General features: G+C 41.1%; 1 protein-coding gene across 2 annotated transcripts in view; it reads left to right on the forward strand.

Moving 5' to 3' along the window:
- The window catches only part of LOC132836804 (protein Smaug homolog 1-like), a 97,156-nt gene that overhangs the window by 20,632 nt on the left and 49,613 nt on the right, over positions 1-26,911 (forward strand). For both annotated transcript variants that reach the window (XM_060856273.1, XM_060856274.1), the window contains exon 3: positions 23,109-23,624. In XM_060856273.1, the coding sequence (XP_060712256.1) occupies positions 23,109-23,624 (516 nt within the window). The remainder of the gene's footprint in view (positions 1-23,108; positions 23,625-26,911) is intronic.

Raw genomic sequence — 26,911 nt, forward strand, 5'->3', positions numbered from 1 at the left:
TCAGCAATGCCCACATCGTATGAGTGATTTTTTTTTTAAATTTCAGCCTTTTGATTTGGTCCAGCTTTCAGTGGTATTGTGGCTGATCTGTATCCCAACTCCATTCACTCATCTTGGCTCATAGCCTTAATATACTTGGCTAGAAAAATCATTGAGCTAACATCTATGGCTTTTTGTGGAAAAAGTTCCACATTTCTCTCATCTTTTGCCTGAAGTGATTTCAAACTTCTTTCCTGAACGTACTGCCTTTTGACTTTTAATGTATTCCTTTTCTGATGCCATTGAAAACATTCGTCTGTCTAATAAATTCCTTTCAAAATTGTTTGAAAAAAAGCAATGTTAACTTCATAACACCACAAAGTTTGTAGAGAGGGACTAAATCAAAGAATTGTGGCTAAATAGCACATTATATACACACACACACACACACACACACACACACACACACACACACACACCCACCCCCTTCCTGATAAAGGGCGTATGCCTGAACCATCGACTGTCCTCCTTGGATGCTGTCTAACCCAATGTGCTTTTCCAGCACCACACTTTTCAGCTATAAGGATTCTGATTAGAGTCTGGTTGTCAAATGCAGCAGATTAATTGTCTTGATTACATTCCCTTCAATATAGACAAACTGTTTTTATTCATTTCTTCGTAATCTGGATTGGAAGAAATCAAAGGTATCCGTTCATCCTCAAATTCCGTATTTAATCGATTATCATCTGAAATTTCCACCACCTGCCAGTGTAACCCCACAACTGAACATATTCTGCCCTTTTCAGTATTCTGAAGGAACCCTCCGTCTTAAAAAGAACATAAAAGATGGAGGACAGGAAAAATTTCTGGCTGTAAGAGCTGCTCCTTTTTTTTTGAGGTATTTTAAGTGTTGGAGGTGATTTCCTCAAATTCCAGGACCAGCAATTCCTGTTTATATGCTGTTGCGTTGTTTTGGAACTTTGGAAAAAATAAGTCAAAACAACAGCAGTTTAAAAGGGAGAAGAGCAGACAAAGGAAGCACATGTGAGGACAGTGCAGCAGAGGGAGAGAGAGAGGACCTGCACAGTTACCGCCTTTGCTGCTTGAATTCGTGTATCGCTGCACATGGGAGTGCATCTGGGAAAATTAATGAACAGTGAAATTCACAACTAATTACATTAAATTAGTTTTTTTTTTAGAGTAGATTACTTAGTGTGGAAACAGGCCCTTCGGCCCAACAAGTCCACACCGACCTGCCGAAGCGCAACCTACTTTTACCCCTAACCTAACGCTACGGGCAATTTAGCATGGCCAATTCACCTAACCTGCACATCTTTGGACTGTGGGAGGAAACCCACCCAGACACAGGGAGACCGTGCAAACTCCACACAGTCAGTCGCCTGAGGTGGGAATTGAACCCGGATCTCTAGCGCTGTAAGGCAGCAGTGCTAACCACTGTACCACCGTGCTGCCCACCACCCAATCTTGGAGGAAGATTTGCCCGCCCAATGTTGGGCGAAGTTCACAGCACAGAATTAGATAAGTTAATTGTTGTTTTAAGTCTGTCGAAGAGAGGGGCTACAGTAGTGAGTATAGTGGATTCTTTCTTGATTATATGTTTTTGGAGATAAGTTTCTTGATTAAACTTAAAATATAAGCCATAGCTATTAATTTAACGTGGGGCAGTGTTTGTAGAGGAGTAAGATGATATTTTCTGGGTCAGTAGATTGTGAAGGAGCAAAAAAAGTGATATGCACTTCTTGTCAGATGTGGGAGTTTAAAGAAAGTTTAAGGGTTACTGTGGATTATATCTGCCATAAATGCTGTTGAATGCGAATCTTATTAGATTGAGTGGATCGGTTGGAGAGACAGATAGAAGCGATGAGGAATTTGCAACAGTATGTGATGGATGGAGGGAAAGTCTCAGATACAGTCACATAGATGGGTTAACTCCAGGAAAGGTGAGAGAGGTCAGCACCTAGGGCAGGAGCCTTTTATGGATATACCCATTTCAAACAGGTATGCTGTTTGGGAAAATATAAAGGGGGTGGTGGATTCTCAGGGGAACGTAGCTCGAACATCCAAGTTTCTGGCATTAAGACTGGCTCGAATGCAACAAGGGGTAGGTCGGCTTCCAAGAGATCAGTTGTGTTCGGGGATTCTGTAGTCAGAGGTACAGAGAGACGTTTCTGTGGCCAGCAGAGAAAAAGCAGAATGTTGTGTTGTTTCCCTGGTGCCATGATCAAGGATGTCTCAGAGAGGGTGCAGAATGTTCTCACAGGGGAGAGGGGCCAGCAAGAGGTCATTGTCCACATTGGAACCAATGATATAGGAAGGGAAAAGGTTGAGATTCTGAAGGGAGATTAGAGAGTTAGGCAGAAATTTAAAAAGGAGGTCCTCAAGGGTAGTAATATCAGGATTACTTCCAGTGCTATGAGCTAATGAGGGCAGGAATAGGAGGATAGAGCAGATGAATGTATGGCTGAGGAGCTGGTGTATGGGAGAAGGATTCACATTTTTAGATCATTGGAATCGCTTTTGGGGTAGAAGTGACCTGTACAAGAAGGACGGATTGCACCTAAATTGGAAGGGGACTAATGTACTGGCAGGGAAATTTGCTAGAACTGCTTGGGAGGATTTAAACTTGTACAGTGGGGGAGTGGGACCCAGAGAGATAGAGGAAAGAGATCAATCTGAGACTGGTACAGTTGAGAACAGAAGTGAGTCAAACAGTCAGGGCAGGCAGGGACAAGGTAGGACTAATAAATCAAGCTGCATTAATTTCAATGCAAGGGGCCTAACAGGGAAGGCAGATGAACTCAGGGCATGGTTAGGAACATGGGACTGGGATATCATAGCAATTAAGGAAACATGGCTCAGGGATGGGCAGGACTGGCAGCTTAATGTTCCAGGATACAAATTCTACAGGAAGCATAGAAAGGGAGGCAAGAGAGGAGAGGGAGTGGCTTCTTTGATAAGGGATAGCATTACAGCTGTGCTGAGGAAAGATATTCCTGGAAATACATCCAGGGAAATTATTTGGCTGGAACTGAGAAATAAGAAAGGGATGATCACCTTATTGGGATTGTATTGTAGACCCTCCCAATAGTCAGACGGAAATTGAGAACAAACTTGTAAGGAGATCTCAGGTATCTGTAAGAACAATAGGGTAGTTATGGTAGGGGATTTTAACTTTCCAAACGTAGACTGGGACTGCCATAGTGTTAAAGGTTTAGATGGAGAGGAATTTGTTAAGTGTGTACAAGACAATTTTCTGATTCAGTATGAGAGTGTACCGACTAGAGGAGGTGCAAAACCTGACCTGCTCTTGGGAAATAAGGCAGTTTAGGTGATTGAGGTGTCAGTGGGGGAGCACTTTCGGGCCAGCAACCATAATTCTATTAGATTTAAAATAGTGATGGAAAAGGATAGACCAGATCTAAAAGTTGAAGTTCTAAATTGGAGAAAGGCCAATTTTGACGGTATTAGGCGAGAACTTTCGAAAGCTGATTGCAGGGAGATGTTCGCAGCTAAAGGGATAGTTGGAAAATGGGAAGCCTTCAGAAATGAGATAAGAATCCAAAGAAAGTATATTCCTGTCAGGGTGAAAGGGTAGGCTGAAAGGTATAGGGAATGCTGGATGACTAAAGAAATTGAAGGTTTGGATAAGAAAAAGAAGGAAGCATATGTCCGGTATAGACAGGATAGATCGAGTGAATCCTTAGAGTATAAAGAAAGTAGGAGTATATTTAAAAGGGAAATCAGAAGGGCAGAACGGATAGCTTTGGCAAATAGAATTAAGGAGAATCCAAACGTTTTTACAAATATATTAAGGACAAAAGGGTAACTAGGGAGAGAATAGGGCCCCACAAAGATCAGCAAAGCGGCCTTTGTATGGAGCCACAGAAAATGGGGGAGATACTAAATGAATATTTTACATCAGTATTTACTGTGGAAAAGGATATGGAAGATATGGACTGTAGGGAAATAGATGGTGACATCTTGCAAAATGTCCAGATTACAGAGGAGGAAGTGTTGGATGTCTTGAAATGGTTAAAAGTGGATAAATCCCCAGGACCTGATCAGGTGTACCCGAGAACTCTGTGGGAAGCTAGAGAAGTGATTACTGGGCCTCTTGCTGAGATATTTGTATCATCGATAGTCACAGGTGAGGTGCCGGAAGACTGGAGGTTGGCAAACATGGTGCCACTGTTTAAGAAGGGCGGTAAAGACAAGCCAGGGAGCTGTAGACCGGTGAGCCTGACCTCTGTGGTGGGCAAGTTGTTGGAGGGAATCCTGAGGGACAGGATGTACATGTATTTGGAAAGGCAAGGACTGATTAGGGATAGTCAACATGGCTTTGTGTGTGGGCAATCATGTCTCACAAGCTTGATTGAGCTTTTTTGAAGTAACAAAGAAGATTGAGGGCAGAGCAGTAGATGTGATCTATATGGACTTCAGTAAGGCGTTCGACAAGGTTCCCCATGGGAGACTGATTAGCAAGGTTAGATCTCATGGAATACAGGGAGAACGAGCCATTTGGATACAGAACTGGCTCAAAGGTAGAAGACAGAGGGTGGTGGTGGAGGGTTGTTTTTCAGACTGGAGGCCTGTGACCAGTGGAGTGCCACAAGGATCGGTGCTGGGCCCTCTACTTTGTCATGTACATAAATGATTTGAATGTGAGCATAAGAGATACAATTAGTAAGTTTGCAGATGACACCAAAATTGGAGGTGTAGTGGACAGCGAAGAGGGTTACCTCAGATTACAACAGGATCTGGACCAGATGGGCCAATGGGCTGAGAAGTGGCAGATGGAGTTTAATTCAGATAAATGCAAGATGCTGCATTTTGGGGAAAGCAGATCTTAGCAGGACTTATACACTTAATGGTAAGGTCCTAGGGAGTGTTGCTGAACAAAGAAACCTTGGAGTGCAGGTTCATAGTTTCTTGAAAGTGGAGTCGCAGATAGATAGGATAGTGAAAGAGGCGTTTGGTATTCTTTCCTTTATTGGCCAGAGTATTGAGTACATGGGTTGGGAGATCATGTTGCGGCTGTCCAGGACATTGGTTAGGCTACTGTTGGAATATTGCGTGCAGTTCTGGTCTCCTTCCTATCAGAAAGATGTTGTGAAACTTGAAAGGGTTCAGAAAAGATTTACAAGGATGTTGCCAAGGTTGGAGGATCTGAGCTACAGGGAGAGGCTGATCAGGCTGGGGCTGTTTTCCCTGGAGTGTTGGAGGCTGAGGGGTGACCTTATAAAGGTTTACAAAATTGAGGGGCATGAATAGGCTAAATAGACAAAGTCTGTTCCCTGGGTTCAGGGCGTCCAGAACTAGAGGGCATAGGTTTAGGGTGAGAGGGGAAAGATATAAAAGAGACCTGAGGGGCACTTTTTCATGCAGAGGGTGGTATGGGGATGGAATGAGATGCTAGAGGATGTGGTGGAGGCTGGTACAATTGCAACATTTAAGAGGCATTTGGAAGCATATATGAATAGGAAGGGTTTGGAAGGATATGGGTTGGGTGCTGGCAGGTGGGACTAGATTGAGTTGGGATGTCTGGACAGGTTAGACCGAAGGGTCTGTTTCCATGCTGTACATCTCCATGACTCTCTAAAAACCAGGATCAGAAGTAGACCATCTGACCCCTTATGCCCACTCCGCATTTCAAAAAGATCATAGAATCTCTACAGTGTAGAATGGGCATTTGGCCCAACAAGTCCGCACCAACCCTCTGAAGAATATCCCTCCCAGACCCATTCCCTTATCCTATTACTCTACATTTATCCTGACTAATGCACCTCACCACACATTATGGGCAATTTAGCATGGCCAGTTCACCAAACCTGCACATCCTTGGATTGTGGGAGGAAGCCGGAGCACCTGAAGGAAATCCATGCAGACGCTGGGAGAATGTGCAAGCTCTCCACAGTTGCTCAAAGCTGGAATTGAATCTGGGTCCCTGGCACTGTAAGGCATCAGTGCTAACCACTGAGCCACTATGTTGCTTCACTCCACTTACCCATCCTGTCACCATAATCCATAATACCTTCATTGTTCAAAAAATTATCTTAGCTTTTAAAACATTCAACTAGGTAGCCTCAACTGCTTCACTGGCAAGGGAATTCCACAGATTCAAAACCCTTTGGGTGAAGAAGTTCCTCCTTAATTCAATCCTAAATCTGCTCCCATTAATTTTGAGGTTGTGTCGTCTTGTAGCTTTACCAGCCAGTGAAAACAACCTCCCTGCTTCTACTTTATCGATACCCTTAACAGTTTTTGTGCTTCTATAAGATTCCATTACCCCCCCCAATTCTTCTAAATTCCAATGAACATAACCTCTGTCTCAGATAACCTTCTCAATCCCAGAGTCAACCTAATGAACATCCTCTGTGTCCCCGTCTAGTGCCAGTACATCCTTTAAGGAGACCAAAACTCCAGGTGTGGCCTCACCAGCACCCTATACAGCTACAATACAACCTCCCTACTTTTAAACTTAACACCTCCAACAATGGCGGTCAAAATTCCATTTACCACCTTAATTACCTGTTGAAAATCATGCACAAGGATACCCAATTCCCTCTGCGCCACAGCATGCTGCAATTTTTAACCGTTCAAACCGTTCATACTTTTGACAGTTGTTCCTACCAATATGGATGACTTCACATTTATCCACATTGTTGTCCATCTGCCAGATCTTTCCCCATTCACTTAAACTATCTGTATCCCTCTGCTCTCCCATTCATCTTAGTGTCATCCGCAAACTTTGGCATTCTACACATGGCCCCCAGTTCCAAATCATCTGTGTAAATTGTGGATAATTGCAGTCCCAACACTGAATCCTGAGGCACACCACTAGTCACTGATTACCAATCAAAAAAGCACTAATTTATCCCACTCTTCACTTTCTGCTAGTTAACCAATCCTTGATCCATGCTATGGTGGCTCAGTGGTTGGCACTGCTGCCTCTCAGCACCAGGGTCCCAGGTTCAATTCCAGCCTCTGGTGACTCTGTGTGGAGTTTGTGCATTCTCCCTGTCTGCATGGGTTTCCACCCACAGTCCAAAGATGTGCAGGTTTGGTGAATTGACCACGCTCAATTGCCCATAGTGTTAGGTGCATTAGTCAGAGGGAAATCGGTCTGGGTGGGTTACTGTTCAGAGGGTCGTGTGGACTTGTTGGGCCGAAGGGCTTGTTTCCACAATGTAGGGAATCTCATCCAATTTAATACATTGCCTGTGATGCCGTGTACCTTTATCTTATGCTAGCAGTGTTTTGTGCGGCACTTTGTTGAATGCCTTTTGCAAATCAAGATACTACACCACACTTGTAATGTCTTCATTGAATTCCAGTAATGTAATTAAACATGACCTGCCTTTCGTGAACCCATGCTGCCTCTATCTTAGATGTCTTGCTATTTCTGCCTTGATAATGGATTCAAATATTTTCGCCTCTTCAGAAGTTAAGCTGACTGGCCTAAAATTCCCCTTCTTTTGTCTCTTTTAAGCAAAGGAAACCAAAAAATGTGATGTCATTCTGCTGGAACTGCCCCAAAATCCAGTGAATTTTAAAAATGATCATGAGCACATTTGCTTTTTCTCCCACCACCTCTTTTAGTACCCAGTGATGCATTCTATCAGGGCCATTAGTCTTGTCTATCTTTAGCTCCATTAGCTACTACTTTCACGATAATGATCGTTTCTAGGTACTCACCTACTTGAAGTCTCCTTGTCGTCATTTCCTAGCATATTATTCATGTCCTCCACTGTGAAGACTGGCACAAAATACCTGTTCAATGTCTCATCTATTTCCTATTTCCCATTATTAAATCCCTCAACCTCTAAAGCACAGTCGTTTGCCTTAGCCGTTCTTTTTTGTTTTTATGTATTTGTAGAAACCTTTGCTGTCTGTCTTATTTTGAATGAGTTTACTGTCGTAATCTATCTTACTTTATAGCTTTCTGTTGATCTTTAACATTTTCCAAATCTTCTAATTTCCCTGGTCTACTCCCAACATCTCCCTTTTTATTAGTTGGCAAGTAACAGGTTGCCGAACAATGACCACTTCCCTTTTATACAGCATAAAAGAATTCCCACCCCACCAACTTAACTCTGTTACATCTTGTGCACTTTAGGACAGTTTGTAAAACTTCAACAAAAATCTATTTCTGTAGTGCTCAAGATCTCAACCAAGCAACTCCTTATATCCCTTCCATTTTGACCTACTTCCCATTTTCCTACCTGTAACATTTTTAAAATCCCATGATATTTTCTCAGTTCTAATTTTTTTTTAAATTAGGGTTAGGTTGACTCTGGCTGTTTGTCCATGGATGCTGTCTGAGCCTGAATGTACTCAGCATTTTCTGTTCTTATTTCAAATTGTGGCATCTTCAATCTTTTTCTTTAGGGTAGGCAATGGCCTAATGGTACTATTGCTAGACTGTTAATCCAGATAATGCTCTGGGGACCTGGGTTCGAATCCCACAAAGGCAAATGGTGAAATTTGAATTAAATAAACTACTGGAATAGAGTCTGATGATGACCATGACTCCATTGTCAATTGTTAGAAAAACCCCATCTGGGTCATTAATGTCCTTTTTAGGGAAGGAAACGGCTATCTTTACCTGGTCTGGCCTAAACGTGACTCCAGACCCATGGCAATGTGGTTGACTCTTAACTGTTCCCTGGGTAATTAGGGATCAGCAATAAATACTGGCCTTGCCTTTGACACACTTGTCCTGTGATTGAATAAAGGCATATTTTGCTTTAGTATCCCAGAAGTTGTGTTGTTGTTTGGCTCTGTCCAGCGGAAAGAAACCTGAACTTTACCCTAATTATTGAATAATCAGTGACATAGATTTGAACCTGCTGCCTCCTGATGTTAAGCCACCCAACGTATTCAGCAATCAAGGTTACCTAATGTGGAACAAACACAGAAAATGCTGGAGAGAGACAGCAGGTCTGATAGCATCATGGCAAGAGCATTTCAAATACAATATGATATTCCGTTCAAGTCTTAGGAATGTTATGTATGCATATTAGCTCCCATGCTTCCAATGTTGCCATTTGGTTTAATGATGAAACCTCTGCAGCCATCCCATACACAGCAAGTTCCTACAAACTAGCCTGATATTTACTTGGTCAATGCAACTCTTTCAGCATAAGTCACCAAAAGAAAATAAGCAAGTCATTGAACCCATTTGATAGTTTTGTGATCTCACTATATCAACTTTACTCTGGCACACAATTATACAACACTTCGCACATAATTGTGAAATGCTTTGGGGTATTAAATAAAATGCCAATCTTACTGTTTTAGTTAAGACTCTTCTGATCTGATTGAATATATTTAATTGTGTGTTTATAACTTTGTTGGCCTTTTGTAAATTTTGGACTGTTACACAAGCAGCCTCATTCTGTGCAGGATTATCATCATTCTGCTGATCTTTTAATGGAGCTGATATTAGTACAGTACCTATTGAATACCAGCTCTATTTCTTGTCCAGGGTTGATTGTGGGTTCATTGAGAACAGCAGCTCACTGCCATTTCTGATCAGTTGTCAACCACTGGTTCCTCTATAACAAATTTTTTTTCAATCTTGTCTTTTGAGAAGTACCATGTTTGTTCATTCCTTTTCTGTTGTCACTCTATTAGTTATATTAAATTGTGTCCAGATGATGCAGTGTCGAGTAAAATGAGCCATAATGCTTTGTGCTTCCATTGCTGTGTAAACTTTCAAGTGTTGTAACTTGAACTTATGTTTTTGATATGGTAACCATGCCAGTGTTTGTTTAGTACTGACAACCACTGGTAGGTGAATTAATAGATTTTTTTTTCTCTATCATCAGAGTGAAATATTTGTATTTTAAATGGTGCCTTCCGTTGGTCCAACAACACAAGGACATGTTATGAATCCTGAACATGGCCTTGAAGTTTTGTCTAGTCAAAACGTCAGTGTGCAATTCCATTAAATTGCAATTAAGTGTGTTACTTTACCCAAGACTCTGGTAATGGGTCCATCTAGCCGTGGTTTGCTTTGATATGCTGCCTTTAACTGCCCTTTTTGACTCCGTTTTAGCTTCACCCTCCTCTGCTCATGTTAAACATTTCACAAGATTCACTGACCGGATTTTCTTCTGTGAATGTTCAACTGAATGCACTTTGCATTGGGAAGTCATTCCATAACACGAAAAGAGTATAAGTTTAAATATTTCAGAATTTAAAAACTTGATGCAGCCTTAATTTCATTTATCCCCTCCATTTGAGAATACAATCAGAGGTAGAAAATGTTGGACCAAATCTACACTTACACTCTGGTGCAGTACTGCGGGAATATTGCCCTGTCAGAGTTGTCTTTTAGATAAGACATTAAACCAGGCCCAACCTGTCCCTTAGGTGATGTGATTGATCCCTATGCAGAAAAGACATGGTGCATTATCCCTGATCTTTTTATTTATCCCTTGTTGAACATCGCTGAAACACTGATGATCTATATCCCAAATTGTTTTCAAATTTTCTATTATTCTAGTGATTAATTTCTGATGCTATCTGAAATTCTGTCTGTAAAGTACCCTTGGTATCCTTAGGCCATAAGATTCTGAAAAAACTCATTTTTTCTGTTGAAAAATCTAAACTAATTATTTGCACCCCTCCTCTGCAATAGAGGCATCAAAGTCCAATGTAACTTCCCTACCCTACTACGTACCTCCACCCTTCCTTCCCAACCCAACCCAACCCAACCAGCAGCACCAAACATGGAGACTTGGTTGGTCTTGGTTCTATACTTCACCTTTCACTAAGCTTGTCAATAGACCACTGGGGAAATTGTACTTTTATTTAAAGATGAGTTTTGTGTGTCTGCTGGAGCAGAAAATTACAGTTTGAGTAAAAATAACATATATTTAATTAGCTACATCTTTGATCTTAGTCTGTCAGGAAATGTTTACTTATCTTTATCGCAAGACGTCTGTAGAGAATTTTGCTCCAACATAATTCTTTTCCATGTATTGATGAAGTACACTTGCCCTGTTGTGACAAACATAAAATGAGGCATGTCAAATATGCAGAGCTACATAAATTTTCAGAACTGACTTGAAATCAATCATGCTGAGGAAGTTTTGGAGAATCTGGAGTTTTGTTACTGCCTTTAATATTTAGCATCTTTTTGAAATATCTGATTATAAAGTGGTGGGGGTGGTGGTGAAGAGGTGTACAGAATTGGCCTGATATGTGTGTTGCTAACTTAGTAATCCAGGTATCCAGGCAATGTTCCCAGACCCATGAAGGAATCCCACCAATGCAGATGGTGGAAGTGGAATTCAATTTATTCTAAAATTGATAAGTCTAATAACCATTAAACCACTGTCGATTGTGATTTTAGAAAAAACCCATCCTGTTCCCTAACGTCCTTTTGAGAGAACGGAAGTGCGTCCTTTCTGATCTGGCCTTCTTGTGACTCCAGACCCACAGTTGCCTCTCAGCTGACTTCTGACTTACCACCCGACGCCTGGAGGAGGAACACCTTGTATTCTGCCTTGGGACCTGCAACCACACAGGATAAATGGGGATTTCAACAGCTTCCTCACTTCCCCTTCCCTAACATTATCCCAGTTCCCAAGCCTCCAACCAGGCGCCACCCTCTGGACCCATCCATCACTGCCTCCTCTGACCTATTGCCTTCTCCCTCATCTTCATCCACCTATTGCTTTCCCAGCTACCTCCCTCCAACCCCCACCTCCACTCATTTATCTCTCAGCCCTGATCCACAAACCTCATCCCGATTAAAGGGCTTATGCCCGAAACATCGTATCTCCTGCTCATCAGATGCTGCCTGACCTGCTGTGCTTTTCCAGCACCCCACACTCCACTCTGACCTCTGAAATGGCCTAGCAAACCACTAAGTTGGATCCAACGGCAATTAATGATGCTATCCCAAATAGTGACATCCACATCCCATGAGTGAATAAATAAAAAAACATTTCTAGGATTCAGATATTCTCCAATGTTAGACTAAGGCTAGACCGTTTTACCCTGAAGTGAATGTTCTAGATCCTTGAAAGTATTCTTAGCCTTTTTTAAAAATAAGTATGCAATAGTAACTTGCACTGAATTACAAAATGATTGTGTTTCAGTGTCCAGAAATAAAGATCCCCAATGAATGAATGTAGCTGTTTGCTGATTGAATCCTGTGTGTTTTAACCTGTTTAGTATGCTGGTGCCATTGGGAGAATCACTTCAGCCAATATGTTTCTCATGAACTTCTTTAATTCGGCCTCTTAAATTTCTGCCAACCCTGCACTGTGATCAACTTGTAACCACTAACACTTCATCAGACTATGTAGTTCAAATTGCACTAGCTTCCCTGCATGTATCAACCAAGTTGTGTATACATTTCCATATTTAGCACCCTGCCAAATGAAAATTTTAGTATTATTTCAGTGTCTGTGTTATCTGGCTCTGAAACATATCATCAAGGCACTTTTGCATTTAAACTAGGTTGGAGTAGGGAGAGAATTTCTGTTGGGTTATAGGTCTGCACCTAAGTATAAACCCCTGAGCTGTGTTGGATTCCTTTGTAGGGAGCACCTGGGAAAGCATTCTCTCAACGTAGATGTTGTCATTTTCAAGCAAGGACTACTGGCAATTTTAATACTTGTTCCTAATTCCAAAATGGCTAATGTTATAAAATATTTGTAAATTTGTAAGATTTGTAAATGAATGTTCAGAACCTCTCCAGTAAACCAGTTTTCTCTTAGTGGCTGACAAAATAATAATGTTGTGCATCTAGCCACATGGAGAATGAAATTCCAGACCTTGTAAACTTGGGTATCACCATCTTTCATCTGAACAGTTGATTTTAGAGCAGCATTGGATTCTGAATGCAAAATGGTCATGGAAATAAGGCACTTCTTTCTTAGAAAACCAATAAGTATGTGTCAATCTTAAACTAAGTATGTCAGCACTTCATGTATGACATCTATTAAACTTAGTTTGAGAGTTTGTGGCTTGTGGTGACTGCCACTAAAATGTATATTTGTGTTTATTTTTAGTCTTAGTCTAGAGACTTACAGCTGTGCTGTGATGCAATGCATTTTAAATTTATTTTGAAGTACCTTGTACCATGCTATCTCTACAATATACTTAGAGTCACAGATGTGCAGCATGGAAGCAGACCCTTCGGTCCAGCTCATCCATGTCGGTCAGATCCGAAATTAATCGAGTCCCATTTTCCAGCCTTTGGCCCATATCTCTCTAAGCCCTTCCTATTCATGTACCCATCCAGATGCCTTTTAAATGTTATAATTGTACCCGCCTCCACCACTTCCTCTGGCAGCTCATTCCATGCATGCACCACACTGTGAAAATGTTGCCCCTTAGGGCGGTTTTAAATCACCTTCGTCCTATGCCCTCTAATTTTGGACTCCCCCAACCTAGGGAAAGGACCTCATCTATTTACCCGAATCATGCCCCTCATGATTATATAAGCCTCCAGAAGGTCACCCCTCAGCTTCCGATGCTGCAGGTAATTCAGCACCAGCCTATTCAGGCTCTCTCTAAACCTCGAACCCCAGCAACATCATTGCAAATCTTTTCTGAACCCGATTTTGGAGGTGCTGGTGTTAGACTGGGGTGTACAAAGTTAAAAATCACGCAACACCACGTAATAGTCCAACACGTTTATTTGGAAGCACTAGCTTTTGGAGTGCTGCTCCTTCATCGGGTGGTTGTGGAGTATCTTCCAAATAAATGTGTTCGATCATAACATGGTGTTGAGATTTTTATCTTTTGTTCTGAGCCCTTTCAAGTTTCACAACATCCTCCTTGTAGCAGGGAGAGAAGAATTGCACACAAGGCATTCCAAAAGTGGTCTAACCAAAGTCCTGTACAGCTGCAACATGATATCCGAACTTCTCTACTCATTATGCTGACCAATAAAGACCAGCATACCAAATGCTGCCTTCAATATGCTATCTATTTACGATTCCACTTTCAAGGATCTATGAGCTTGCATTTGAAGGTCTGTTTGTTAAGCAACACTCCCCAGCACATTGCCATTAAATGTACAAGTCCTGCCCTGATTTGCCTTTCCAAAATGCAGCACCTCAGTTATCTAAGTTAAACTCCATCTGCCACTCCTTGGCCATTGGCCCATCTGATCAAGATCCCGCTGTACTCTGGTTTAACCTTCTTCATTGTCCACTGCACCAATTGTGGTGTCATCTGCAAACTTATTAACTATAATTCCTCTGTTCACATCCCATTCATTTATATAAATGAAAAAAGCAGTGGACCCAACAACAATCCTTTTAGCACACTACTGGTCACTGGCCTCCAGTCTGAAAAACAATCTTCCCACCACCATGCTGTTTCATACCTTCGAGCCAGTTCTGTATCCAAATGGCTAATTCTCTTTGTATTCCATGTGATTAACCTTGCTAACCAGTCTACCATGAGGAACCTTGTCAAACGCCTTACTGATGTTCATAGGTCACGTTCACTGCTCTGCCCTCATCAATCCTGTTACTACTTCCAAAAACTCAATCAAGTTAGTGAGACATGACTTCCCAATCAAACATTGGCTGTTGAGTAAATATAATTAATTTCACTCAAATATGCAACTGTACCAACTAGACTTTGTACAAAGGTAAAAAATACCTAAACAGTTTCATTTTTGCAAGTGCCTATTTCATTGTACAATCCTTTCGTTTGAATTGCATTTTTAGTGAAATTTTTATAATAAGTGTTGGTTCTCCGGTTTCGTCTACAGCAGTGTCTTTTTTTTCCTCTACTATCTCCACTTCTGCAGTGGAGTGGGGTTTCAAATTCTCTCCATGTTGTCTGATGCTCTAACTCTTAGACGTGTATTTATTTTTGGTTTTGGTTTGTGATTGTGTTGAGTAGAGGTTAGTAGAGAAAGCTTTGACTGTCTGTGCATGCCATCAATAGTAGAATAGAGTGGTGAACATTTGCACATCACAAGGGCACTGCATATGGTTAGCCAGAGTCAATCTGAGGGGCATATAGTGTATTGTTTAGGGTATAAAAGCAATTTTGAATAGTGGAACCATGTTTTGGATTTTCAGAACACTCCTGATGAGGTACTGCATTGGATTTTCTAAACATAAAATCATGGAATTGGAAGTAAAAATGAGCAAAATCTTTGAGAAATAATAGTTAATGGACAGAAAATGAGACTGGATGTTTATGAGATGGCAAAATATGAAATGTGGGATGTGACAATATACCACATGCTTGGGTGTCTCATTTATAAATGAGGTAATTGACGGGACGGAGTATATCACTGTTTGTTGGTAGCACAGTGCTGATTGGGAAAGCACACCATGTAATGTAAAAATGCTGGAAAGGGATATAGACCAATGGAGTAGATTAGATTCCCTTTGGTATGGAAACAGGCCACACCGATCCTCCAAAGATTAACCCACCCAGACCCATTCCCCGACATTTACCCCTGACTAATGCACCTGATACAATGGGTAGTTTAGCATGCCCAATTCACCTCATCTGCACACCTTTGGACTGTGGAAGGAAACCCACGCTGACATGGAGGGAATGTACAAACTCCACACTGACAGTGGCCCAAATCAAACCCAAGTCCCCAGCACTGTGAGGCAGAAGTGCTAACCACTATGCCACCCTATTGGGTAGAAAGTGGCATATAGGCTAAATTTGATGAATGAGTTTATGGCTTTGTTACTCAGATTGCAAAAGTAGAATTTTTAACACGTGAGAGACTTTGAATACAAACATTTGAGAGAAACTTATTTGTCCTCTTAAACATATGAAAACAAAATATGGTTATAGAAAGCAATTAAAAGGGCATATAGTACAAGGAGATTGAAGTTTGAGTAAAGAAACTGTTGCAATTTTAGGATTATGCTCAGCTTGGACTGGTAAGACTAAATGGTCTGTTTCAGTGCTGTATGACTAACTTTCAGACCACATTTAAAATGCATTCCTGCACACTTGATAATTTGATGTCACTGATCAAGGAGGGGTATATATTCCTCGAGGTGCACTGAAGAAACATGAAACAGCGTGGTCATATAGTCAGAATTAGTGTTGCATGAAGTTTGGAAGGATGAGCAAGTATCATATTTGAAGCATATATAGTTATGAGGGGCAAGCAAGGTAAGTGTTGAGAAACTGCTTCCCTTAACTGCACAGTCTAGAACGAAGATGTCACAGCCTCAGGATGACGACTGATCATTTAGGACAAAGAGGAGAAATGTCTTTGTACAGAGGGTTGGAAATCTTGGAATTCTCTATTCTAAAATGTAAGTGATTGTATTTGAGACACAGATTAGTATGTTTTCAGAGCGTGATCAGGGTGAGATGCTAAGGGATATATAAGAAAGTAGAATTGTATTAGAAGTTAAGTTATCTTGCTGAATTATGAAGCAGGCTGTGATCTTCAACTCCTATGTCTTGTTTTTTTTTATTTCCTTCATCTTTACACCTCAGATCCATGTACAATATTTAGAGCAACCATGATCTGTTTTGGTAAAGCAGACTGGAGTTGCTGAATGGTCTGATCCTGTTTTGTGTTCCTAAAGAACTGCATTTAGTGTAGACAGTTTTGTTTTTGCCAACATTTAGATAATTTAGGCTGTGATTTATGTTTAAACTTAAATCACCTATAGATAATATGATCTAAATTGAATTGCAGAGAAAATTGTGTTCATTTTTGGTCTGCAATTTTCTTCATCCTTGCCAGAATCGTGGACATATTAATTTAGATGGCATACCCCGTACATATCAGAGCCTGAACTTCATCCATTGCAGTTGTAGGCAACTAAATTTTTACTTTGCTCAAAGACTGCATGAATCCATGTAAGATTCCGTGAATCCAGTTTTTAGATGACCATTGTGGGGCAGACAGTCTCACACAGGACAGCTCTCACCTTAAATGCGTTATCTGGGCTGACATGACGCCAATTGTTAATGTTCACTTGAGAATGTAACTTTTTAAAGTTTTGTGATTTATATATGAAAGAACTGAAACCAACATAATCATTCTAAAAGATGAGAGTCTTGACTGACAGTCCAGGTCTTTTTCAATATATGAGTTCAGTTACGTCACACTGTAAACTTTTGCTATAAATTCTGTGTCTTACAATCTTGTATTCCACAACCACCTGATGAAGGAGCAGTGCTCCGAAAGCTGGTGCTTCCAAATAAACCTGTTTTAAATGAGAATATGCAGGCTGCTTGACTGGAGAAGTTCTATGATACCACACGGACTGGGGAAAATAAGCAGATATGGGCAAGATTATTTTACATATGCTTTTTTCTTCTTACTTCAGATGTCCTTTTTTTGCGGGGGGGGGTATGTGTTGTTACTTGCTGGGGTTATTGTTTACTTTGTATTTCCTTTTGCTTGCAGAAATGCCTCTTATTGGTATATGTGTCTTTGTTTGTTCGGGGTGGGGGGGTTGATTTTAATTGTTTTGCTTGTGCAACTAAACCGTTTTGTGGGAGCTCGGGTATTGCCTCCATATAACTTCAGTTGACTCTTTCTAAGTATTAAGCATGCTTTTCCCTATGCACCTCTGAGTGGAATTTCCCTATTAATACAATCATGATTACTGAGTTAATCACTTATTTGCTGTTGCAGTAAAGTAAAAGCATTCTATCTTATGATACCATTGCAGTTTATCACCTTGTTTTGATTTCAAACTGTTGAGCTCCTCTGCAATTAAGCTGTTCAGAGTTTGAAACAATTCAGTCAATATGTGCGAGGATGTGAATGTTCTGACCTTGACCATGCTGCTGTGATTGGGAGCCTTGTTGGTAAGCTTAAGTTTGATATTTGGATACAGAATTTCCTTTGAAGTTTACCCAGAACAATCTATGGTCGTCTTTCATTTCCGTTTTTTTAAATTATTAGATTTTCAAATTGAAACCTTACGGTACAGAATAATCCAAATGGAATTGCAGATCTGGGCTGTAGGTAAATTTGTAAACTTAGTATGATTGCAACCTTGCTGCCTTTTTGAATTTTATGATATGCATAAAGCAGTTATAGCATAGTTTGTAAAATAAAATTTGGTGTTAAATGGAAAGTCTGTGTAACTGTTATGCATTTACAACAAAGTTGCTTCTTTTTTGTTCCTCCACTTTGTTTTTATCCGTTCAGAAAAATCCTGTCTTCTGCTGAGGCATAGTTTCTAAAATGTTGCTCAAAGAAACTAAATGAGGTGAGGGAGAAAGAGATGGTGGGAAGAGGTATACCATGGGAGTGAGTGGAAGGGAGCAGCATTGGAGGGGAGATGGTGGGAAGAGGGACAGGCTAAGAGTTGTGCAACGGTGATGGAGGGAAATAGAATCATAGAAATGTATGGCATGGAAACAGACACTTTCGTCCAACTTGCCTGTGCCGACCAGATATCCTAAATTAATCTAGTCCCATTTGTCAACACTTGGCCCATATCCCCCTCAACCCTTCCTATTCATGCACCCATCTAGATGCCTTTTAAATGTTCTGGATGTAGGTTTGCTTGCTGAGTTTTCATTTACATGTTGTAATTTGTACCAACTTCCCCTTTCTCTGGCAGCTTATTCTGTACATGCACCACCCTCTGTGTGAAAAGGTTGCCCCTTTGGTCCCTTTTATATCTTCTCCCTCTCACCCTTAAGCTATTCCCTCTAGTTCTGGACTCCCCCACCCCAGGGAAAAGACTTTGTCTATTTATCCTATCCATGCCCCTCATAATTTTATAAACGTCAATACGATCACCCCTCAGCCTCCTGTCCAGAGAAAACAGCCTCAGCCTATTCAGCCTGCCCCTATATCTCAAACCATCCAAACCTGATAATATCTTTCTACATCTTTTCAGAACCCTTTCAAGTTTCACAGCATTCTTCCTACAGTAGCGAGACCAGAATTGCACACAGTATTCCAAACGTGGCCTAACCAATGTCCTGTACAGCTGCCATATGACCTCCCAACTTGATACTCAATGCTCTGACTAATAAAGGAGAGCATATTATATATAGTCTTCACTATCCTGTCTACATGGTATCACCAACCCAAGGAAACCTAAACATGTATATAGAAAGCAGGCCATGCCATCAGTGCTTCATCTGGAGGCTCACTGACAATGATACTAATTTGGTGACAAAACATCTGAAAATGAACCTTTCAGCTCAGCAAGCAAATCTACAAGCAGAACTCCCCTTGATCTTACCATAAAGTGTATAATTCAGGGCAGCACAATGGATCAGTGATTGGCACTGCTGCCTCGCTGCGCCAGGGACCCAGGTTCAATTCCAGCCTCAGGCGACTGCCTGTATGGAGTTTGCACGTTCTGTGTCTGCATGAGTTTCCTCTGAGTGCTCTGGTTTACTCCCATGATCTAAAAATATGTAGGTTAGGTGAATTGGCCATGCTGAATTGCCCATTTGTGATTAGGGATGTGTAGGTTAGGTGCATTAGTCAGGTGAAATGTAGAGTAATAGGGTAGGGGAATGGGTCTCGGTGGGAACATTGGTGTGGACGTGTTGGGCCGAAGAATCTGTTTCCACACTTGGAGATTCTATGGTCTATGAAGTGCTGCTCTGATTTGCCTTTCCAAAATGCAGCACCTCACATTTATCAAAGTTAAACTCTATCTGCCACTCTTTGATCAAATTGAACTCTGAGATAACCTCCTTTGCTGTCCACTACACTTGACAAAGGGTCAGTTAGACTCGAAATGTCAGCTCTTTTCTCTCCTTACAGATGCTGCCAGACCAGCTGAGATTTTCCAGCTTTTTCTCTTTTGGTTTCCAATTTTGGTGTCATCTGCAAACTTACTATGCCTGCTATGTTCACATCCAAATCACTTGTATAAATGATGAAAAGTAGTGGACCCAGCCCCAATCCTTGTGGCACACTACTGGTCACTGGCCTTCAGTCTGAAAAGTAACCCTCCCACCGCCACCCTGTTTCCTACCTTCGAGACAGTGCTGTATCCAAATGGCTAATTCTCGCTGTATTCCATGTGATCTAACCTTGCTAACCAGTCTGTTCTGAGGATCCTTGTTGAATGCCTTACTGAAGTCCATATAGATCATGTCCACCACTCTGCCCTCATCAGTTCTTAAAAAACTCAATCCAGTTCGTGAGACGTGATTTCCCATGCACAAAGCCTTGCTGACTATCCTTAATCAGTCCTTGCCTTTCCACATACATGTAAATCTTGTATATTAGGATTCCCTCCAACAACTTGCCCACGACTGACGTCAGGCTCACCGGTCTATAGCTCCTTGGATTTTTTTTACCACCATTCTTTAGTGGCACCATGTTAGCCAACATCCAGTCTTCCAGCACCTCACCTGTGACTATCGATGATACAGATATGTCAGCAAGGGGCCCTGCAATCACTTCCCTAGCTGCCCACAGAGTTCTAGGGTGCACCTGATCAGGTGCTGGAGATTTATTCACCTTTTAGGCTGGATAGTCTGAGGCTTTTTTCAATGAGTATTGGAGGTTTATGAAATCATGATGGTGAATAGCCAAGGTCTTTTCCCTGGAGAGGCGGAGTCCAAAGCTAGAGGGTTTAAAGTTTTGGAGTGCGAGGAGAAAGAATTAAAAGGGACTGGAGGGGCAACGTTTCATGCAGAGTGTGGACATTTATGGAATGAGCTGCCAGAGGAAGTAGTGGAGGCTGGTACAATTACAGCATTTAAAAGGCATCTGGAATGTGTTTAGGAAGAGTTTAAGAGGAATACGGGCCACATGCTGACAAATGGGACTTGATTAATTTAGGATATCTGGTCAGCGTGGACGAGTTGAATCAAAGGATCTGTTTCCATGCTGTACAGCTCTATGATGCTATAATGCTGAATGCTGTCAAACCTCTTGTAGTGTTGGAGATGCATCCATCCACATAAGTGATGAGTATTCCATCACATTTTAGAATTGTGCATTGTAGATGATAGTCTTTGGGGAGTTGGGGGTAAGTTACTTGCTACGGTATTTTTATGTTCTGACTCCCTCTGTACCCAGAATTCATGTGGAGTGTCTCTGTTTGAGTTTCTGGTCAGTAGTAACCCCAAGGATGTTAATCTGTTTATCTTCATATATTGGGGTTCTCTAATAAGGGCTTGATTCAGTTAATAGTTTCATGTTTAAGACTGGTTGGTTGTTTTTAGTTCATCTTGCATTTCACAACTTACCTGGCCGAGAGAGAGCCAGCTATTCAGCCATTGAAGCGTGGCTTTGAGTTTTGTGCTTCATTCACTCTGCATTAGTTTGACCTGAGCCTGGAGAAAGTGAGGACTGCAGTTGCTAGATGTCAGAGTTTGAGTATGGTGCTTGAAAGCACAGTTGGTCAGGCAGCATTTGAGGAGCAGGAGAATCAACATTTCAGGCATAAACCCTTCATCAGGAATTCCTGAAGGGCTTATACCTGAAACATCGATTGACATGAGCCTGGTCTGATTGAGGAGATCATTAAAATAGCAACCAAAATGAAAGCCTCTAATATTCCCTCAAGTTTGTAGAGTAGAGATGAGATCTCATTGGTTTTCCTCCATTCTAATCTGTAGACTGTTCTTATTTTCTACTTCATCCTTATGCATTGCATATGTGTATATTATTAAACAAGAATATACTTAACTGCTTGACCTTAACAAAGTACATAATCTATAGAGAAAAGCTGGGCTACCGTGGCAGAAAATTCCCTGGGAGGTCACTGTTTAGTGTGGTACATAATAGAAAACTACTGGATGAGGGATACACAGGCTAAAAAATCAATCTGTTCAATTTTGTCCTGGGTTATCATTTCTAAACATTCAATGAAATTAAGTCACTTCGTTGAATGTGGACTAATTGAAGAAAAGCAGCATGCATTTGGTAAAGATAAATTGGGTTTACCTAGCCTGCTTGAGTTTCTTGATGATGAGGGTCTTTGAAGGGATTTTGATGTAGTGCACATAGACTTCCAAAGACATTAAAGTGTCACATAACAAATTCTGTCAGAAGCCAGACTCCATGGAAATAAAGAGATGATAGTGGCTTGGATGCAAAGATGAATGAATGATGGGAGCAGTAGTGGTGAATGTTTTTTTTTGGACTGAAAGAAGATATGGTGAGGGATTCCTTGGGAAGTCATTAACAGGACCAAGACAATAGTTTTTCTTTGTATTAATGGCCTAGGCTTGAATGGGGAGCAATTTCAAAATTTGCTATGCCACCAAACTTGAAAGTATTATGAACCTTGTGACAACAGTGATAGACCTCCAGCAAATATGAGTTTGTGTAATAGCTGGGCAGATGACACTTAATGTTGACAAATGTGAAGTGATGCATTTTGGCAGGAAGATCAAGAGGTGGCCACAGGAGCATAGACTTCTGGGAGTACGCCTGCACACCTTACTGGTAATGCAGTTTGAAAAAAATGGCTAATATGGTATATGGAATCTTGGAATTTATTTATAAAGGCATAGTGTACAAAAGCATGGAAGTTGTGGTGAACATCTGTCTTTAAAGTGCTGGTTGCCCTCAGCTGGATTATTGTGTCCAGCTCTGGTCACTTCAATTTTAAAGGTTGTAAATGTATTCATAACAGTGTAAAAAAAAGGATTTACAAGAATGCTTCCAAGGTAAAGAACTGTAGTTATCTGTATGGATTGGAGAAGCTGGCCTGTCTTCTTCAGAAGAAGAAGTTGAGAGCAAATTTTGATTAGTGTTCAAAATTGGAAGGAAATGTCACAGATGGAGAGACCCTTCCATTTCGTAGAAGGCTTGAGAAGCAAAAATTGCAAATTTGAGACAAATTGGAAGTAAATCTTAGAACACTACAAGGTGTTTGAATCCGGAATGCCCTGCCTATAAGGATGATGGAGGCAGATTCATTCAAGACCTCTAAAGAAAAATAATTTGCAGCACTACAGTCAAAAAGGCAGGGGAATAACAATCTAGATATTCATTTTTAATAGGCCACTAATCCAGAGTTCCCTTTTATATAGAAACTTTAATTTATCAGATAAATGCTGCCTTTTGACTGCACATGTGAGCTGAAAATGCATTGATTTTGAGGGTGACTGAAAGATATTGAAAGTTTGTGATGGGAGAAAGCTTTATGTCAAATTATTTGAATTTCACTTTGTTCATTTTGTAGCTTTCATCAGCCAATGGCATCAGGATCCAAAGGAAAAGGTTGTTCTACAATTGCTTTCCCATCTTCCTTTACTTCAGCCTGGGAATGTGGAGGCAAAGTCGGAATATATGAAACTGCTCCAAAAGGTGTTGGCCTATTCCATCGATAGCAATCTCTTCATCGAAGAGAGTAGACAGCTGTTATCCTATGCACTAATCCATCCTGCCACATCACTGGATGACCGGAGCTCTCTAGCCTTATGGCTAACCCACTTGGAGGAACGCATTTCAACCAACTACAGTTCACAAAATGTGAGCCCAGCAGACTCTATTTACACAGGAGTGTACAACCAAAATCAAAGGCAGAATGTTGAAGACAAGCTAAATGAATGGCAGAGTCGAGCAGACAGTGGCATGTGCATAACTGTCCCTGCTTGGCAGGACAAGCCAATGACTTGTGAGAATGGACATTTGCCTCTGCATACATCTGCATCGGTGCCATCTGCTATCAACAACATTGGAAGCAATGCAAGTACAGGTAACTTAGACATTTAATGATCAAGTTTGAACCCAAAAGATGGCTTATGCTTGAAGCCTTAATCTAAATGTTTCTGGTATGATTGCAATATGTTGTCACCTTGTGGTTACCAAAGATAAATTTGTTGAGTGGAATAGCCCCCTGCAACAAAAATGGACATTGTAAAGACAATCTTTATTGGGTAATTCTGACGCTTTTTGGCATTGTAAGTCATTAAACTCTGCCCAGTGTGTTAGGAAAAGGTCATTGTTTTGACCTATACTAATCTGTGTACCAAAAGGTCCATGATTATCATCTTTATTCTTAGTCCATATATCTATATCATAAATGATGATGGGACGTTTGATTGTGAAACTCACTATAGAGATACCTGATATGCTCCTCTCTGTACATAACAACTTTCCAGCAAAGGTTCCTTGGCATTATTTAGAAACAGTAACACTAGCTGAACATTTTTAATTGCTATAACTCTGAAATTGCTTTTGCATACAAACTAAAAGACAAACTAAGTTCAAACACTGCTGAATCAGTGCCTCAATGGCTTATAAATCCTTTGTATTACAGCACAACTGATGCTATTCAACCTAAAGCACCTTCGTTGGTGCTAGCTCTTCAGTTATTAGTTTTGGTTATGCTGCCCTGCCCTCCTTGCAAAATCACTTTCAGATTATAGTTTTTTTTTATTCATTCATGAGTTGTAGACATCATTAGCAAAGCCAGCATGTATTGTTCATCCCAAAGATCAGTGGAGAATTAACCACATTCCTCTAGGTCCGGAGTCCCATAAGCCAGAATAGGTAAGGGTGGCACATTTCTTCCCTGAAGCATGTTTATGAACCAGATGGTTTTTCCCAACAATCAGTAATGATTTTGTGGCTAATTCCAGACTTTTTAAAAAAAATTCAGACCTCGCCATCTGCCATGGTAGAATTTTGAACCCATGTCCCTAGGACATTACTTGGGTCGTTGCACTAATAATCTACCGATAATATCGCTAATCCAATGCCTTCCCATAAAGAGTCCCCATTGCATGTACCCAAAAACACTTGTGGTTAAGCATTTTATGCTCTGGCTTGTGCATTCTGGTCCTTGGTTTTCAAGTCTGTGTCATTGGCTCTTCCTATTTATGTAATATCCTCCAAATCTCAGATTTGTCTGTTCCTTGTGTATGCCTAATCTTAATTTAAGTCACGATGGATCCTTAAAAGCCACTGTTTTGACGAAGCTTTTTTTTAAAAAAATTCCTTGTGTGGCTCAGTGGACGTCGACGTCTTTTACTGACAATCCTGTGAAGAGCGTAATGGCATTTTGCTCTGCTTAAGGTTCAGGGTGAAGATAGGTTTTTATAGCTTTGTCCTTCATTTTTCTAGTGATCTGGAATCTGGTTAAGCATCCACTATTTTACTGCAAGAAAAAACTTTCTCTGTATAGTTCGTTATCTATAAAGACATATGAATAACACTTAACCATCTAATGATTAAAAGTCCTAATTTTGTCCCAGAAAATAAAAGTTATGCATCAAACAAACAAGAAAAACTTGGATTACTGGCACCTTTTATGTCCTCTGAGTGTCCTGATGTACTTTCTAGCCAATTAATTATTTCGTCACAGTTGTTGTAGCTTACTAATAATTTTGTGGAGTGACTCAATGCCTGAAATACCTGCTAATGTTGAGCTCTGCTTATACTAATGTTTAATTAATTTGTATCTGCACTGGAACCACTTAGAAAAATTGTCCAATGTTGTTTTGAACAGAGCAACACAGTTAAAGGCCCTTCGGCCCTCAATCTAGTGACTAATAATGAAAAGTAGTGATCAGGTTTTTAAATGAAGAATAGCAAGGTACGAGTGCTGTGCGGTACTGAGAATTGGATCTTGGCAAAATGGTTAGCATCTTTAAAACGTATGGAGTTAACTTGGGTAGAATCTAGCTAACTGCTTTTCTAAAAGTTTTTGAACCAGAAATTTGCTGTACCATATTTTAAGATTCATTCATTTGTTCTATCTGCTCCTCTCAAGGGTTTTTTAGCAGTAGAAATAATCTTAAGCAGTTCACTGAGTTGTTCCAGCAAACTGGAAGGAAAGGAGGTAGGGAAATCCCTGGCAATTACAGACCAGTAAGTCTCACATCTGTCATCTGCAAGGTGTTAGAAAGAAGTCTGAGGGATCGGATTTATGACCATCTGGAAGAGCATGGCTTGATTAAATGCAGTCAACACGGCTTTGTGAGGGGCTGGTCATGCCTCACAAACCTTATTGAGTTCTTTGAGGATGTGATTAGAAGCGTTGATGAGGGTCGAGCTGTGGATGTGGTGTATATGGACTTCAAGGCATTTGATAAGGTTCCCCATGGTAAGCTCATTCAGAAGGTCAGGAGGAATGGGATTCAGGGGAACATAGCTGTCTGGATACAGAATTGGCTGGCCAACAGAAGACAGCGAGTGGTAATAGAAGGAAAATATTCTGTCTGGAAGTCTGTGGTGAGTGGTGTTCCACAGGGCTCTGTCCTTGGGCCTCTGTTGTTTGTAATTTTTATTAATGACTTGGATAGATTAGATTACTTACAGTGTGGACACAGGCCCTTCGGCCCAACAAGTCCACACCGACCCGCCGAAGCGCAACCCACCCGTACCCCCACACTTACCCCTAACCTAACACTACGGGCAATTTAGCATGGCCAATTCACCTGACTTGCACATCTTTGGACTGTGGGAGGAAACCGGAGCACCCGGAGGAAACCCACGCAGACATGGGGAGAACGTGCAAACTCCACACAGTCAGTCGCCTGAGTCGGGAATTGAACCCGGGTCTCAGGTGCTGTGAGGCAGCAGTGCTAACCACTGTGCCACTGTGCCGCCCACTGTGGGATAATGGGGTTGAAGGATGGGTCAGCAAGTTTGCAGATGACACACAGGTTGGAGGTGTCGATGACAGTATAGAGGGCTGTTGTAGGCTGCAGTGGGACATTGACAGGATGCAGAGATGGGCTGAGAGGTGGCAGATGGAGTTCAACCTGGATAAATGCAAGATGATGCATTTTGGAAGGTCCGATTTGAAAGCTGAGTACAGGATTAAAGATAGGATTCTTGGCAGTGTGGAGGAACAGAGGGATCTTGGTGTGCAGGTACATAGATCCCTTAAAATGGCCACCCAAGTGGACAGGGTTGTTAAGAAAGCATATGGTGTTTTGGCTTTCATTAACAGGGGGATTGAGTTTGAGTCGTGAGATTTTGTTGCAGCTCTATGAAACTTTGGTTAGACCGCACTTTGAATACTACATCCAGTCC

Source organism: Hemiscyllium ocellatum, chromosome 47 (genome assembly GCF_020745735.1).
Source record: "Hemiscyllium ocellatum isolate sHemOce1 chromosome 47, sHemOce1.pat.X.cur, whole genome shotgun sequence".
In the NCBI taxonomy this organism is placed as follows: Eukaryota; Metazoa; Chordata; class Chondrichthyes; order Orectolobiformes; family Hemiscylliidae; genus Hemiscyllium; species Hemiscyllium ocellatum.